Genomic DNA, 16,831 nt, shown 5'->3' on the forward strand with positions numbered 1-16,831 from the left:
CCCAGGCCCAGAGCCTCAACAGACTTCAGCTCCTACACTTTGATTTATTGGACTGACCCCACTCAGCTAACATGGAGTTGAAGAATGTCAACCACCACACCATGGAGCCTAGAGTGTCGACAACTGAAAGCAGGAGGAGTGCATCCAGTATCCATGTGGAATCTAAGCCCCCACTTGACATAGATGTGCAATGGACACAACCAATCCAATGTCCACAGAGAAAATGTGGAATGGGTGTGGGAACGGTAGCCATGGTGGCTGCTGGGTTTGGGGAATGGGAGGAAGAGATGAGATGTGGAGGCGTTTTCGGGACGTGGAGTTGTCCTGGGTGGTGATTCACGGACAATTACAGGACATTGTAGACCCCCCCAGGGCCCACTGGATGGAACGGGGGAGAGTGTGGGCTATGATGTGGACCATTGACTACGGGGTGCAGTGACGTTCAGAGATGTACTTACTGGGTGCAATGGATGTCTCACGATGATGGGAGAGAGTGTTGCTGTGGGGGGAGTGGAGGGTGGGGGCGGTGGGGTTGATTGGGACCTCATATTTTTTGAATGTAATTCGTAAAAAGAAATAATTTTAATTAAAAAAAAAAATAAAGTACACACCCAGCCCAAAAAAATAGTTCCTGTTAACAGATGGAGAGGGATGGGTAAGGGATTTGTTGTTTTTAATAGCCTTTTGTTATTCATTGATTTTTAAAATCTGTGTGCTAGTATTATGTTGATTAACAGTAAATATTTGTTTAAATGTAAGAGTTAATAGTTGATTTTGTTCATAGAATCTGAATATACATTGCTTCATTGAATATACATTGCTTCATTGATGGTGGTTGTACCATCACCAAAGAAAGGTAACAGAAAGAGAAACAGATATGGGGGCAGGAGGAAGACAATTTTGCAGATACTGCCTTTGAGATAACTAGGATGACCACATGAAATGTTTAGTAACAGATGGATATAAATATCAGAATAGACTCAGGGAAAAGCTCAGGGTGGTAGTAGAGATTTCAGTCCCAACAACTAATACATTGAGAACCTACTGTGTGCTGTATAATCATTACTTCTAATTTAGGTAGCTAAGGAATGGTATGGGGGAGTAGATAAAAAGATGGAAAAGGAGAAATAAAATGGGAAAGAGAGAGAAACTGAGAAGGAGAAAGAAGGTAGATTACCAGGAAATTGTGTAATTCTCACACAAGAAGGAGAAGAAACGCTGATAGAGAGTGGGAAAATAGTTTTCATGTATATCACTGTCCTCTGTGTTTATGTTATAAACTCCGTCAGGTTTGAGCCAATATACTATTCCCTCTTAAATCCCCTACCAAATAATAATATTGGTTTATGTTTGGTATTAAATACTTGAGTTATAATTGAGAGGGAAAATGTCAGAAAGATAAAGCGTATGTAGATTGTGAATGTTACTTAACAATACCAGACAATATTAATGTCCAAATAGATTTTTAAAAGTAAACCTGGGCTGGAACCAGCAAGATGATGACGGAGTAAGGAGCTCCTAGAGTCAGCTCCTGCTATAGGGCAGTTAGTAAACACCCAGAGCCATCTGGAACTAGCTGAAGCACCTATTTGGGGGCTCCAGGAGACCAGAAGAGATCCTGAAATATCCTTGAAGTAATGGAAGGAGGAGACTGCCCATCTGCAGAGAAGATTTGTAGGTGGAGCACCCCACACCAGGGAGACCAGTGCCCATCCTACGCTGGAGGCACAAGCCGCCTCAGGAGCTGTTCCGCAACTGGAATTGGAAGCTCCACTTCCCAAAAACAGGGGAGGAAAAGACGGTTGGATACCAGCTTCAGCTACTGATGACTAAATTCTGCAGGCTAAAGTATAATCCTAAGAACAGCTGAAGTTTCAGTCTGTCCAAGTCAGAAAGAGCCTGGTAGCTACCATCTTAACTCCACGCCTGGCACAGTGGGAAGCAGGGGGTCTACAAATCACAGTACTGGTAGGGACTGGCTTCTTTCCATCCAGATCAGATTACAGCTCTACCATAATCCCCAGTCCCATCTCCGGCAGGGAGGAAGCCGAGGGGACCTGCACCAGCCTCTCCAGGAAATTACCAGCCAAGCCACAGAGGCCGGTGATTATCCTTCTTTGGCAGTGCGAGCTGCCCCAGGAGCTATTCTGGGGCTGGAATTTGAAGTTCCATTTCCCAAAAACAGGGGAAAAAAGAGACATTGGCCACCAATTTCAGCTATTGATTGGCTAGAATTCGGCTGGCTGGAGTATAGCCCTAGGAACAGCTAGAGTATGAACCTGTCCAGGTTTGAGAGAGGCTGGTGGCTGCCATTTTGACTCCGCCCCAGCATGAGGGGAAGACAAGATGACCAAAAATCACAGTGACAGTACGAACCATTTTCTTTCAGCCAGATGGACCTGCAGCCCTAGCCTAGGCTTCAGCCCCACCTCTGGCAGGGAGGAGGCTTACAGGCCCTGCACCAGGTACATTTGGCTGGCACAGACTGAATAATCAGAAGTCTACCAGGGCAACTGCAGTCATCTTGGACCATCACTGCATAGATTGCTGCCCACACCTGCAGCTCCATCCCCGCCCCAGGCATGAAAGGGGCATGAAGCTTCATCAGTCTCTCTGAGTAACGACAGTCTAGACCTGCATGACTTTAATTATTCCACACAGCTGTGACTCTGTCCCTACCCCTGACAAAGGAGAAAATTGGGAGAAGCTTCATCAGTCCCTGGGGCAATGAGGGCAGCTTGAGCCTCCACAGCTTATAGCACAGACTACGTCCTTGGCTCCTACTGCACAACCAGCAAGGGAGAAAGGGCAGGAAGCCTTAAACTAAAGAGAAAAACCGCAACCAGAATACTCTATTAAGCCAGGTGCTAAGACACCAACAGAAAATTATAATCCACACCAAGAAACCGGAAGATATAGCCCAGTTAAAGAAACAAGATAAGCCTCTAGATGACATAAAGGAGTTGAGATAACTAATCACAAATGTTCAAGCAAGTCTCCTTAATAAATTCAATGACATGACTAAAGAGATTAAGGATATTAAGAAGACATTGGAAAGAAAGAGCAGCCTGCCTAGGAATGGCGCCGCCCACACTTCCCGTGCTGCTGACGACAACAGAAGCGGACAAAGAAACAAGACGTAGCAAATAGACACCAAGAACAGACAACCAGGGAGGGGGGGAAATTAAATAAATAAATCTTAAAAAAAAAAAAAAAAAGAAGACATTGGATAAGTACAAAGAAGAATTTGAAAGCATACATAGAAAAATAGCAGATCTTATGGGAATGAAAGGTGCAATAAATGAAAGTTTAAAAACATTGGAATCATATAATAGCAGATTTGAGGAGGCAGAAGAAAGGATTGGTGAGCTTGAAAAAATGGCCTCTGAAAGTGAACATACAAAAGAACAGATGAAGAATGGAAAAAATTGAACAAGATCTGAGGGAACTAAATGACAGCAAAAGGTGTACAAACGTATGTGTCATGGGTGTCCCAGAGGGAGAAGAGAAAAGGGGCAGAAGGAATATTTGAAGAAATAATGGTAGAAATTTTGCCAACCCTATTACAGGACATAGATATCCATGTCCAAGAAGCACAATGTACTCCCATCTGAAAAAATCCCAATAGAACCAACTCTAAGACACATACTCATCAGAAAATCAAAGGCCAAAGACAGAATTCTGAGAGCAGCAAGAGCAAAGCAACACATAACAAATAAGGGATACCCAATAGGATTAAGTGCTGATTTCTCATCAGAAACCAGAGAGGCAAGATTGGACAGTGAAATGATATATTTAAGATACTACAAGAGAAAAATTACGAGTCCAGAATCTTATATCTCGCAGGACTGTCTTTCAAAAATGAGGACAAATTTAACATATTCAAAGATAAACAGAAACTGAGAATTTCTAACCAAGAGACCAGATTTTCAGGAATTAGTAAAGGGTATGCTTGAGCCTGAAAAGAAAAGATAAGAGAGAGAGGACTAGAAGGCCTAGAAGAGACCTTCTTCTGCAAATGAAGATTATATCAATAAAAGTAACTAAAAGTGTCAAAAGAATGGTGAAAATAAAATATAACAGATAAAACTCAGTCAGGAATAAACTTAACCAGTGATATAAAGCATTTGTATCCAGAAAACTGCAACTCATTGTTCAAAGAAATCAAAAAAGGCCTAAATAACTCGAAGAACATTCCTTGCTCATGGATTGGAAGACTCAATATCATTAAGATGTCAGTACTACTCAAATTGATATACAGATTCAATGCAATCCTGATAAAAAGTCCACCAGTATTTTTTTTAATTGGAAAATGATTATCAAATTTATTTGGAAGGGTAAGGGGTCTTGAATAACCAGAGACATTAAAAAGGAAAAGCAAACTCGATCTCCAGGCTTTAAATCATATTACCTAGCTATAGTGGTAAAAACAACATGATATTGGCATAAAGACAGACAGTAGATCAGTGGAACCAAATTGGTGGTTCAGAAACAGACCCTCCTGTGTATGGTCAAGTGATATTTGACTAGCCTGTCAAACCCACATAGCTTGGACAGAACAGTCCGTTCAACAAATGGTGCTGAAAGAACTGAATATCTATAACCCAAAGAAGAAAAGAGGACCCCTATCTCACACCCTATCCCAAAATTAACTCAAAATGGATCAAAAACCTAAAAGTTAAAACAAGAGCCATAAAGCTCCTAGAAAAAATTGTAGGAAACTATCTTCAAGACCTAGTAGTAGGTGGAGGACTCTTAAAGGAGATAAGAGGAGGACTGAGACAGACTACTGATGTTTAATGTATGTAGAAATTTTAATTAGCTTTACTATAAAAATATGGAAATACAGAGTGGATGGTAACACATAGTAACAGCTAGTTTATAAATGGGGATGTGGCTGAAAATGGTAGTCTAGGGAAGTGGATGGGGCTCAACTGATAGACTGTCCTCCTTCCATATGGTAGGTCCTGGGTTCGGCCCACGTGCAGTGCTGCTGTGCCACACAGGGGTGTCCCCTGCCTAGGGGAGCCACACACACAGGGAATGCACTCTGCAAGGAGAGCCACCTGTGAAAAACGCAACCGGCCCAGGAGCGGCGCCACACACATGGAGAGCTGACGCAGCAGGATGATGCAACAAAAAGAGACACAGGTTCCCGGTGCTGCCTGATAAGATGCAAGCTGACACAGAACAACATACAGTGAATGAACACAGAGAACAGACAGCGGGGGTGGGGAGAGCGGGATGGGACGAGAAATAAAAAAAAATCTTTAAAAAAGGAATGGTAGTCTAGGTATCTAAATGTCAATTGACAGAATGCTAGAGAATAATCTAGTAACTGAATAGCACAGTAAACTAAGAAGTGGATGAGAATTGTGGTTGATGTTACAGATGCAAGAGTGTCCTTTGTTAGCTAGAGCAAATGTATATCACTGTTTCAGGGTGATGGGAATGTGGAGAAGCATGGGAAAAATAAAACTGGAGTGACATGGACTGTGGTCAGCTGTAATAATATTCTTGCATCTATGCCAAAGATGTACTGTGTTGATAATGGGGCAGTATGGAGAATGTGAGCCAAATGTATGCTATGGATGTGGTAACAATCACATGTAACAAGTGTTCACCACAGTGTGGTGTGTTGATAAAGGGGTGTTGTTTGGGAATTCTGCACATGTGCATGATTATTTTATAAGTTTACATCTTCTGTCATAAAAAATATATTTAAAAAATAATAATAGGATGGGTTGGGGGAAAAATACACCAAATGTTAAGATAAAGACTATAATTAGTAGTAAGATTTTGACAATATTCTTTCATAACTTGTAACAAACATTTCACGACAGTGTACGGTGATAGTAAAGGTTTGATGTATGGGACCTCTGTTTGATGTTATGCATGTTTGCTTTGTAAGTTCACAACTTTCACTATACACTTATTGTTTATGTTCATATGTAAATGATATAAAAATAATAATAGTAGGGTGGGTTGGGGGAAAAGTACTTTGGTTAGTAGTAATATTTTGACAGTGCTCTTTAATCATTAGTAAAAAAGGTTTAACAACAGTGCAAGGTATCGGTGGTAAGGTGAGGTATAAGAGTCCTGTATGATGTTATATATGTTTGTTTTGTAAGTTCACAACTATTACTATAAACTTATTGTTTATGTATGAGTGATAAACTTCAATTAAAAAAAAAAGTAAACCTGAACAAAATTATAATAGGTTGAAAGGGGTATAGTCTCTGGATAGGGAAGACCTTCTTGAATACGATAAAATCCAAAATCTGTGATGAAAATTGACCTTTGACTATGTTAAGACTTTAAAACTTTCATAAGAAAGCTACAAAGTTAAAAAAAACAAAGTGATATAACAAAATGCACGTAAAACCTGTACACTGAAACCTACAAAACATTGGATAGGCTATGTTCCTGGATTAGAACACTCACTATAGTTAAAAAGCAATTCTCTCCCAAATGATTGTTAGACATTGACCAGCTGATTCTAAAACTTGTATGGAAAAAGAAAGGACCTAGAATATTCAAAGCAATTTCGCGAAAGAATGAAGTGGGAAGACTTATCATTGTGTTCAAATATTACTGTAAAACTACAAGCAAGACACCATGGTACTGGCAAAAAAATCAATAGAGACCAATATAACTTAAAAAAAAAAAAAAACAGACCAGAAATAGATCCAAATTTGTGTAGTCATTCATTTTTCAGCAAAGGTGCCCTGTCAATCCATTGGGGAAAGGAGATTCTTATACAAATCATGCTAGGAACAACTGGGTATCCAAATGGAAAAAATAAACTTTGACCTTTATATCTCCAGAAAATTAACTCAAAATGGATTTTAGACCTAAAAGTAAAAACTAAGACTTCTAGAAGAAATAGGAGAAAATCTTTGCAGCTTTGGGATAGACTACAATTTCTTTGTATGCAAAAAGCACAAATCATAAAAAGAAAAAGATAAAATTGATACATTGGGTTCATCAAAATTTAAAACTTAAGCTCTTCAAAAGACACTGTTAGGAAAGGGAAAACAAAGCTTGAGAGAAAACATTTACAATCCATATATCAGGCAAAGGACTTGATCTAGAATTTGTAAAGAGCACAACTTAGACAACTTGATTAAAAAATAGGCAAAAGATTCGAGCATACACTTAACTAAAGAAGAGGAGTTAGAAGATATGTGAATGGCCAACAAGCACATGAAAACATATAATATCATTAGTTATCAGGAAAGTGCAAATTAAAACCTTAATGAGATACTTTGTCTCACTCACTAGAATGACTAAAATTAAAAAGGTTGACAATACAAAGTGTTGAAGCACGTGGAGCAAGAGAACTCTCATACATTGATAACCGGAATGCAAAATGGGGCAAATGATTTGGAAAACTGGTGGACAGTTTAATATAGTTAAACATATAGTTACCATATGGTCCAACAGTTCCATTCCTAGATATTTACCTAAGAGAAATGAAAATTTTTGTCCACACAAAGACTTGTATACACATGTTCATAGCAATTTTTGTCTTAATAGCCAAAAAAAAAAAGAAAGGAAAACAATAATATCTGAATGGATAAACAAATTGTAGGATGTCTATATGATGGAATTCTGTTCAACAACAAAAAGAAGTGAACTGCTAATACAGAGAATGTGAATCTCAAAAACATGCTGAGCAAAATAAGCCAGACTCAAAAAGAGTTCATATTGTTTGTTTGCAATTTGTATGGAACTGTAGGAAAGACTTATCTGTAAGTCCGTCATTTCAAGTTTAAGAAAGAAATTATCCTGCAAGTTCAACAACACTAGCTCATGCATGCACACACACAAATCTGTGCTTTTTAAATTTGCATCAGGGAACATGGTTTATTTGGACTTGCATTAACACCGCAGAGCAGTAGATCTGCCATATTTCTGTAGTTTGAAAACTCTTTTTAAATGGATTTTTTTAAAAAGGGGGTCTTGTACCACCAATCATTATCAAAGAACTGTTTTAACCAGATTTTGATTCATTTAGTGCTCTGCTGCTATCAGTAAGAATTGATAATTCCAACTTGATCATTCATGAATAATTTTTGCATTTCCGGGAGAAACCTCTGCCATCTACTAGAACTTCAAACCCTATTCTCCCTTTCCCCTCATTAATTTTACCATGTTCTTCAAAGGCTACAGCAGGGATGCTCATTTTTACAAGATTCTGTGTTTTGCAGTTCCTGTCTGATCTCCACCACTTCATTAATATCAACTGCTAATTGTTAATATTTGCTTGTTTTACTTTTTTCACTTAAAATTTTATCATTTCAGAATACATTATATGGAAAATTACATATGCCATAAATGTGGTAATGTAACCATTATAAATATCTGTGTGCATCACCCAGGTTAGGAAGGAGAATGTTGCCAGCATTCCAAATGCCCCAAACATCTCTTCCTAGTCACAAATCCCTGCTCTTAGTCCTACAGTAGCCACTCCTGACTTTTATTTTAATAAAATCCTTTACATGCATCTTTAAACAAAGCAGTTTGGTTTAACCTGTTTTTTAAGTTTATATAAATAAGATCTTCTATCTATACAGTTTTTTAAATAATATGTTGTCTTCTTCTTTTTTTTTTTTAAGTTTTATTTTATTTATTTCTCTCCCCTCCCCTCCCCTACCCTGTTGTCTGCTCTCTGTGTCCATTCGCTGGGTATTTTTCTGTGTCCGCTTGCATTCTTGTCATATGGCACTGGGAAACTGTGTCGCTTTTTTTGTTGTGTCACCTTGCTGCATCAACTCTGTGTGTGTGTGGCGTCACTCCTGGGCAGGCTGTGCTTTTTTCGCATGGGGCGGCTTTCCTTGTGGGGCTCACTCCTTGCGCATGGGGCACCCTTACATGGGGGACACCCCTGCGTGGCACAGCACTTCTTGTATGCGGCAGCATTGTGCGTGGGCCAGCTCACCACAGGGGTCAAGAGGCCCTGGGTACCGAACCCTGGACCTCCTATATGGTAGGTGAACGCTCTTATCACTTGAGCCACAATCACTTTCCTTAAGTGTCGTCTTGTGTATCATCTCATTTAATGCTTATTTCAAACCTGTGAAATTGGCAGTGCAGCATTCCATTTTATAGCTGAGGGTATAAAACTGAGGGTAACAGAGCTTGTCGCTTGCTCAACATACTTTTTTCAAAGTCTAAAATAGAAACTTTTGAGTTAAAGTATTTAAGATTTTCTTAAAAACTAAAAATTACCTGGTTAAAGTTATACCTCTTTGTCCTGTTTTTCAATAAATTTCAAAGAAATTATTGTTTCTTTGGAAGTTGACCTAGAACTCAATTTTCTTAAATTGTGGGTAGGATATTGGAACTTAACTTGTTTTAAGTTGTCAGTGGCAAAACTGTTTACAAGGTAAAAAGTTTTTATCTGTGGCATTTCATTTAGGTAAGTGTATTAATCAGCCAAAGGGGTACTGGTACAAATTACCAGAAGTCTATTGGCTTTTTTTTTTAAGTTTTTTATTTCTCTTCCCCCCTCAGTTGTCTGCTCTCTGTGTCCATTCGCTGTGTGTTCTGTGTCTGCTTCTATTCCTGTCAGTGCCTGGAAATCTGCGTCTCTTTTTGTTGCGTCATCTTGCTGCATCAACTCTCTGTGTGTGCGGTGCCACTCCTGGGCAGGCTGGACTCTCCTCCGCGCTGGGCGGCTCTCCTTATGGGGCGCACACCTTGCGTGCAGGGCCCCCCTATGTGGGGGACACCCCTGTGTGGCAGGGCACTCCTTGCACACATCAGCACCACGCGTGGGCCAGCTCCACACGGGTCAAGGAGGTCCTGGGTATGAACCACGGACCTCCCATATGGCAGGCGGACGCTCCATCTGTCGAGTCAAGTCCGCCTCCCCTGCTGGCTTTTATAAAGGATATTTATTTGGGGTAAAAGCTTACAGTTACAAGGTCCTAAAGAGTCCAACTCAAGATTGTTTTCTCTTCAGAGCCACGTGTTGAAGCAAGATGGTGGGTGATCACTGCCTGGTCTCTCCTTCCTTCTTCCTTTTAAGGCTCTGTGGGCTCAGCTTCTTCTATCTCAGCTGTAGGCTAGCATGGGATTCCTCTCTTTTCCCGGGGCTTTAGCTGTTTGAGTCTTCTCTTTTCTGTGTATCTTCTTCCTTTTTAAAAAAATTCCACCCCCCTATATCACCATGGCTTCACCATCTGTTTGCTTGTTGGTTTTTTTGCTTGTTGTTTGCACTTGTTGTCTGGCTCATTGTTTCTGCTCATTGTCTCCTTATTGTTTGTTTCTCTTCTTTAGGAGGCACCAGGAACCAAACCAAGACCTCCCATGTGGGAGGCAGGCACTGCACTACTTGAGCCATCCACTCTGTGTGTCTTCTTGAGTGTCCATTTATATAACCCACCAAGAGGGCGGGGACTCAACCCTGAGTTATGCCCTTTGACATCATCGAATCAAAGCCTAATCTACCCTCTGCCCCCTTAGATGACTTCCTCATCTGTTTGCTTGGTTTTGCTTGTTTTTGTTTATTGTTTTGCTTGTTTACTGCTCCTTATGTTTTTTTCCCCCTCATTGTCTGCTCATTGTCTTGTTTTTGTTTTTTCTTTAGGAGGAACTGGGAACCAGACCTGGGACCTCCCATGTGGGAGGCAGATACATTCCTTGCTCATTTGTTTTTGCTCATTGTCTTGCTTGGATTTTTGTTTGTTGTTGTTGTTATTGTTTTTACTCATTGTCTGCTCATTGTTTGTTTGTTTGTCTTCTTTAGGAGTCCTGGGAACTGAACCCAGGACCTCCCCTGTGGGAGGTGGGCACTCAACTGGTTGAGCTACAACTGCTCCCCTAAAACCCTAATCTTAATTTAATCAAAGACATCTTAGCTGAATCTAATACAATCAAAGGGTATCATACCCAGAGGAACAGACCAGTTTACAAACATAATCCTTCTTTTTAGAATTCAAAAATAATATCAAACTACTATAGTAGGGAAAGTGAGAAGGCAGGGAAACTGATGTTGGTGAATAATATGACCAAAGAATGCTGGTCCCCTTTTCTCTGCTACCCCTCTCATTTGTAAATCAAAAGACTGCGCTTTTAATTCTCTGCCAGTCACTAGCTAAGTGGTCTTGGATAATTCACTTTGAGCTATTTGGCCTTAATGCCCTCATTTTTAAAATAAGTTCCATGATGTTATCTACATGGTCCATTCCGATTCTAAAATCCTGTGAATGTATAAGTCTGTGAAATACTCTCTTGTGTGGTAGTCCAGTCTGACCCCTTATTTATGTGTGGAATGTGCTAAGCTGTGTATAAAAGCCAAATTTAGACGTTGATATTGTGAAGTGACTCTTCTTTATTATCTTAAAATAAAATTTTAAAAAATTTTGAGATTTTCTAAAGTAGACTTGTTTTAAGTAAGTTTCAGCCCAAGAAATAAAGGTATTGCAATTTTTTGTGAAGGATTCAGTACTTCTGTACATAATGCTTATATATGCGTGTGTTTGGAGTATTGTACACTTTTGGGGGAAAAAAACAAAAAGGAAGTTGATTTAAAAAAGGAAGAAGATAGAGAATGTTTTGGTATCACTTCTAAAACACACTTGAAACATTTTAAGATTTATATCTTAACAAATAAAAAAAGTAAATAGCAAACATCCCCTTGGTTTGAAAATACTTTTCAACAGATTTGTCATCTACATGGAAACTCATAAGAAAAGTTGTATATCCTTTCTGTTTGCCTCCAAAAATAGCAGCACAGATTACTGTACTTTAAACATTTCAAGTAAGAGGAAGTATTTGTGAGTGCCATTAAAGTGGTACATTGGAGTAGGGAAAATATGTATTTTAGAATTCTTTTTTTTTTTTTTTAAAGATTTATTTATTTATTTTTTTTATTTAATTTCCCCTCCTCCCCTGGTTGTCTGTTCTTGGTGTCTATTTGCTGCGTCTTGTTTCTTTGTCCGCTTCTGTTGTCGTCAGCAGCATGGGAAGTGTGGGCGGCGCCATTCCTGGGCAGGCTGCACTTTCTTTTCACGCTGGGCGGCTTTCCTCACGGGCGCACTCCTTGCGCGTGGGGCTCCCCCACGCGGGGGACACCCTTGCGTGGCACGGCACTCCTTGCGCGCATCAGCACTGCGCATGGCCAGCTCCACACGGGTCAAGGAGGCCCGGGGTTTGAACCTCGGACCTCCCATGTGGTAGACGGACGCCCTAACCACTGGGCCAAAGTCCGTTTCCCAGTATTTTAGAATTCTTAAAATAACAAATAGTTTTACTTTAAATGGGAAGGAAATTTGAATTTGGATATAGGTGATAAAATAAAACAAATATTATTGATTGTAAAGTAGGACATCATTTATTAATTTTAAGTATTGAACAGAAAGAAGCATTTAATCAGTTAAAAGGAAAAGGAAATGAAATACAGCACCTCCCAATGTGAAGTTAATATTTGAAAGTGGTTTCTGGCAAAGGTATTTATAAATAAAAAGGAGATTGCCTAGCTTTATAGGTAAATGAGAAAATAAGGTATTGATTACTAAACCAAACAGCACTGTTCAGATCCAATGGATGTGAAAACACTAGGGTAACTCCATATCTGTGTGTGCTACAAAGAATTTTCGGTTTCAAACACAGACATTTATTTTCAAAGAATCAGTTAAAAGAGATTTCATTTCACAGTAACTTCTTAATGGCCAGGTCTTTGATCCAGAGTAGAGTTAAGCTGGTTAAATAGCTTAATACATTAAAATAATGTTCATATTGTCAATTTAACCCTTTCCCTCCTATTCTTGCTAAGAAGATTAAACTAAGAAAGCAAGTGAACCATACTGTTGCAACATTACCACTTCTTGGTTTGGAGTTTGGATTAGATAAGGACTGGTCATCCTGACTGCTTCAAACTAAACATTCCAGGTTCTGAATTTTAACCATGGCAAGAATGTATATTTCCTACCTTCTAATTTTCCTCCTTGAATGTATGCTTAAATTGTAACACTGTGTTTCTGATAGTGTGTTCTTAGGGATGATTGGGACCAGGGACTCATATTATCTGGACTTTACTGTATAGTCTTTGCTTGTCAGCACTATCATCACAGAGCCATCTTCTCCCTGAGGTGTGGAACATGTTTGATTAAGGTCTGCCTTAAAATCAACAGCTTGGCAGCCAAGAAGAAAAGATAGGTTCACTCTTTGTTCAATTCCAGATAGAAACTTGCCTTAAAAGGATTCTGATGAACTCAGCTTGGTTGACAGGCCATGTTGAGATATAAAGTATTTTGATGGATATAGATTGATTCCTGTGGTGCTGAATGGTGATGGGGTAGAGATCCAAGGGTCTTTTGTACACACAAAAAAAGCCTAATTTAATTCCAATCCATCTTTTATGTGCAATTCTAATTTTAATGAGTAAGTGAAATTTTTCTTTATAGCTTTTGATGAGCTGTAGCTGCTTGATTACCTTCTTAAGTATTGATTGTTATGTCAGTAACTACCTGGATTGTCTCTAGAACAAAGGGACTCAAGTGAAGAAACCTATATAAAATGATGATTGCTATTTCTTCTTGGAATTAGAAATTTTTTGCATGGCAATCACTGTGTTCTAATTCTTGATTTTTAAAAAAATGTAATGAAAACAATTCATATTTTTATAGTCATAAAATACAAATGCTCCATGAAGGCAAGAATTTCTGTCTGCTTTTACTGCTATATTCCTAGCCCCTACACTAATGGTGATAAAATATTTGTTGAATGAATATCAGTTTGTAAAAATCTTGATTTTTCAGTATTCACTTTTTAAGGTAATATTTACTTGTAATTTTACCACATATTAAGAAATAAAAGCTTCTCAAGGATAAGTAAAGTAACTTTTTTCTTTTTCTTTTTTTCTAGACTACCCACTTACAGGCCCTGAGTCAAGACAACAGTTTTTATACCATACATTCCTGGTGGCTAAGAAACAAGTCTCTGTAGAACCAGAAGCAAAGAAAGGAAACACTTTTGACTTTCTTTATTAAATGGACTGCATAAAATACTTGACGTAGAACAAAAACACAGTGAAATAATAAAATTATCATTTGGCATCATTGGACAGTCATCATATTGCGAAGTGTGCTTTGTGGAGCTTCCTCAGTTGAAATTTGGAACCTTCATTGGTGCTCATTTATCCCTTGAACTATAAGCATGAGTGAGTTCTGGCTGTGTTTCAACTGCTGTATTGCAGAACAGCCTCAGCCTGTAAGTATATTGTAAAGTGTGTTTACATGAGGTGGGTGCTTATGGTATACACTACTGCTTCTCAAATTGAGAATCAGGAGCCTAGGAGTAATTGCAGGGCAGTTCTAGGAAGTGTTACAGAGAATACTTCTGTGGAACTCTGAATATCTGTTTAAAAGGGGGGAGGGAATTAATGTGGGGTTTTGTTGTTGTTTACTGTGTCAAGAATTTTACTAGACCATTATACATGACTAAGAAAATTGTGTTCTTCTGCCAAGTAGACAACTTCTGGAAGGACAGTGAGAAAGGAGAAAACCTGTGGTAAAACAGTTAAATCAGTCTGGAAATCAGAGGGATCGAAAATGTGGTACTAAATTGCCTTCACATCCTTCTCAGCTCATCTCATGTTTCTCATAGTAACGTTCTGATGAAAATACCTTTATCCATACTTTCTGTTTGAACAGGTCCAGATTTTTGCCCTAAGTCATGTACATAGTGGTCTTCGCTGACTTCTTGGGATATGCCCTTTTTGTGCCATCTAACCTATACACATATTGTTACTTTTCTCCAAATCCTACCCTCCAACCCCAAATCCAGCAAATTTCTGCTCATCTTTTAAGATGCCTAGATCAAATGTAACCTCTGTAAAATCTTCCCCAGCTTTCCCTTGACTTAAATAATACCGTATCTGTATTCTCACAGCTCTCAGTTCTTTTTCTTATTACAGCCTAGAACCCTTGGAATAGTAAATAGCTTATTTATTCTGCAAGCTCTACTACCACATTGGAATTCTTTGGGGTCTGTGAGCATATTTATGTTCACATCCTCATTATCAAGTATAATATCTTAGAGAATGTACGTACTCATGCTGGCTGGCTGACTCACTAAATAAATGAGTGAGTCTACATGTTATTCTGTTCTGTTTATATTTGTAAAGACATGAAAGAGGGTTAAATTTTAAAATGTAATTGCAAAAAACAAAAACCCATGTAATTAATTGCACACATAATACATGAATGATTTTTTATTTAAAAAATTTGCACTGTATAGACAAGAGAATATAAAAAATGAAAGTCATCCTTTTTGTCCCTTCCCCAATCTCACTGATCAATCTCCAGGTGAAATCACTTTCAAAAGTTGGTATGTATTCTATGTATCACTCAATGACTATATATGTACATATTTATTTAGTTTTGCTTATTTTTAAATAGAGTTTTTATACTGTCCATATTATTCTCTCATTTGCACTTAAACATTATTATTTAATGTTTAATCTATTTGTATCATTATTTGTAAAATTTTCATGGTACCGTGATATACCATAATTTAATTTTTCTAGTGATGGTCATAAATGCACCCATCTGATTATTAGTGAGACTATCTTTTCTGTTCATTGAATTGCCTATTAATAGACTTTACAGTTTTTAATTAGATTGTCCTTTTTTGTACCTCTGAATATGTATTGTAGCTAATAATCCTTTGTTATGGATGACTCAATATATCAATTTTTTTTTTTAATTTTGTGGAATCTTTCATCCTATACAGATTTTCCTTAGGGAGACCTTCACCACCATAATATTTTAAAGACTTATCCTATTTTTATACCCTATATTTTTTATCATTTTGATTTTTATATTTAGCCCTTTGATCCATGTGGCATGGAAAATAGATTAATTCGTGTGGTGTGAGATCAGGGTCCATTTTTTCATACTAATCAGCTATCTAGACAGTTTAATATTCAATCTCTTCATAAGTTATTTGAAATACCATCTATACTATATACGGCATTTTCTGCTATTTAAGGGCCCATTTCTGAAATCCATTCTGTTTTCTTGGTTCAGGTGCTTACATCTATACCACTAAAATACTGTTTTTATTGCCACAATTTGTTTTGCTGTCTTGTAGGAGAAATTTCTTTCGTAGCTCTTATTTTTTCAACTGTGTTGCAGTGTCTTGTTTTTTAATCTGAATTGTGATTACATGGATCCTTATTATGTTATTTACATATTTTTCTTTGTATGAAATATTTCATAATGCATTTTTAATCCTATAGGTGTTTGCTTTGGGATGGTATTGACTTTAGGTGAGAATTGACATCTTTACAATTTTGAATAATTCCATTGAGAAACATGTCATATATCTTATATAGATCTTTAAATATTCTTTTAGCAAAGTTTTAAAATTTCATCCTGTAAACTTTCCATATTTATTATTTGATTCATTCTAGATATTGTATGGATTTTTATTACAATTCTGAATGGAATTGTTTTTCTGTTACATTTCTTAATTATTGGTGCTTAGAAACTATTAATTTTTATATATTAAATATACAGCTACCTTCCTGAACAGTTTAATAGTTACTTGGTTGAAGCTCTAGTATTTTCTAAGTAACTCCTGATAGTGACAATGTTTTAGTCTTTTACTGATATTTAAACCTATTATCCTTTTGGCATCTTAATGCATTGGTTGTGACCTACAGTATAGTGTTCAGTAGTGCCTGTGGTGGTAGAACATCCTGGCTTATCTTGCCTTTAGTGGGAAAGGACTTTATTTAAGCACAAAATGAATGAGCTTGTATGCGTTTGGGTGAAAATTCTTTAAGACTGCATCATTTAAGTTGTATAATTTATAA

The 16,831-nt window shown here is 37.9% G+C and overlaps 1 protein-coding gene across 5 annotated transcripts in view; it reads left to right on the forward strand.

The window, feature by feature from the left end:
* CDC42SE2 (CDC42 small effector 2) overlaps positions 1-16,831 on the forward strand; it is a 120,432-nt gene that overhangs the window by 77,178 nt on the left and 26,423 nt on the right. For all 5 annotated transcript variants that reach the window (XM_071209814.1, XM_071209823.1, XM_071209819.1 and 2 more), the window contains one exon: positions 13,876-14,220. In XM_071209814.1, coding sequence (XP_071065915.1) covers positions 14,167-14,220 — 54 coding nt within the window. In that variant the 5' untranslated portion in view covers positions 13,876-14,166. The remainder of the gene's footprint in view (positions 1-13,875; positions 14,221-16,831) is intronic.

This window comes from Dasypus novemcinctus, chromosome 2, assembly GCF_030445035.2.
Source record: "Dasypus novemcinctus isolate mDasNov1 chromosome 2, mDasNov1.1.hap2, whole genome shotgun sequence".
NCBI classification, from domain to species: Eukaryota; Metazoa; Chordata; class Mammalia; order Cingulata; family Dasypodidae; genus Dasypus; species Dasypus novemcinctus.